This window comes from Buceros rhinoceros, unplaced genomic scaffold, assembly GCF_000710305.1.
Source record: "Buceros rhinoceros silvestris isolate BGI_N320 unplaced genomic scaffold, ASM71030v1 scaffold12017, whole genome shotgun sequence".
Taxonomy (NCBI): Eukaryota; Metazoa; Chordata; class Aves; order Bucerotiformes; family Bucerotidae; genus Buceros; species Buceros rhinoceros.
This window is the reverse complement of record NW_010421627.1, coordinates 17,470-18,714: the sequence shown is the minus strand read 5'-3', so window position 1 is coordinate 18,714 and position 1,245 is coordinate 17,470. Positions and strand designations below refer to the sequence as shown.

General features: G+C 50.8%; 1 protein-coding gene across 1 annotated transcript in view; it reads left to right on the top strand.

Annotated features, from left to right (window-relative positions):
- OXSR1 (oxidative stress responsive 1) overlaps window positions 1–1,245 on the top strand; it is a gene marked incomplete at its 5' end in the record, with an annotated part of 20,208 nt that overhangs the window by 9,203 nt on the left and 9,760 nt on the right. Inside the window, one exon of the mRNA XM_010139749.1 lies at window positions 1,014–1,079. Within this exon, the coding sequence (XP_010138051.1) occupies window positions 1,014–1,079 (66 nt within the window). The remainder of the gene's footprint in view (window positions 1–1,013; window positions 1,080–1,245) is intronic.

Sequence of the window (1,245 nt, the reverse complement as noted above, 5' to 3'; positions counted from 1 at the left end):
AGGTGCCACGGGGTGGAAAGTGACTTTCATCCGCCAGCCGCTGCCGAACTGCCAGCTGTAACTTGAGGACGGAAGAGTCCAACTTCCAGAGTATTTCCTGAAGCACGTATTCAAATGCAGTCTGTGTCCTGTAAAAGCAGGTTTTGATAATGCTGAGAGGCGCTTACTGGGAAGTGACAGTGCATGTCATGAGGCGCTCCATCCTGCCCGCAAGAAACTGTCACGAGGAGTGCTGGGAGCTGTGGGCAGAGGCAGCAGGGCTATCCAGCCTTGCTGGTGTGGAGTGCGACACCCAGCGCTGGTGCCGGGTGCCTCCCTGGCCTGCTCGCCTGACCTGCTTCCCCTGGCTCTGCGGTCAGTTGGAAGGAGCCCACACGTTACCACTCCAGAGTAGCTTGCTGAGGAGGAGATCTTACACTGTAAGGCATCCCACAGTTTCTCAACACCCAATCTGTTGTGATCCCTGCGTTCCCTTCCTCTAAACATCCTGTGAGCCGTAGGTTTTTTCAGCCACTTTAAATCCTGCTGCCCCAGTTCCTCGCTTTTGTTACTCCTGCACGCAGAGGGTTCATGCCTCCCAGCCTGTCTGACATCTGAGGTTTGCCTTTGACAGTGGGCAGGCATAAATTTAGCGGTAAGACAAAGCAAAGGGGCTGCATCCAGGTGGTGTGTTGTCTGCGAATGGGAGAACGCCACATGCCTCAGCAGGGTATCAGATGCTGCGATATAGTGAGTCTGTCCCCACAAAATCAGACCACGTAGCACTAGTCTCCTCGACTGTTAATTCCCTGCCACTTGACGTAGGCAATGTGCCACCGCTGACTGAAAAGGTGTTTGGCTGCAACATCATAGGATGTAGTCCAAAGGCGGAAGGTGTCTTCGGGGGAATGGGGCTGTGAAACATGTAAAGCACTTGCTGCTGGAAATACCTTAACGCTCTCTGTGTCGGAGACACTGAAGGAACCAAAGGGCATTTTCAGCAATGCAAATGTTTGGTGTTTTTTCTTTCACAGAATAAAGAATTTTTACAAGAGAAGATGTTGCAGAGAGCACCAACAATAACCGAAAGATCCAAAAAGGTACTGAAAGCCTCCTGGGCTCTTGCTGATACAATCGTCCCAGTTCTGTATGCTCCTGTTCACATTTGGAATGGCAATTACTGTAGTATGGCCTTTTCTAGATACAGAGCTAGGCAGACATAGAGCTATTTGTTTCAAGAAAAGACTCACTCATGCTGGTGACACA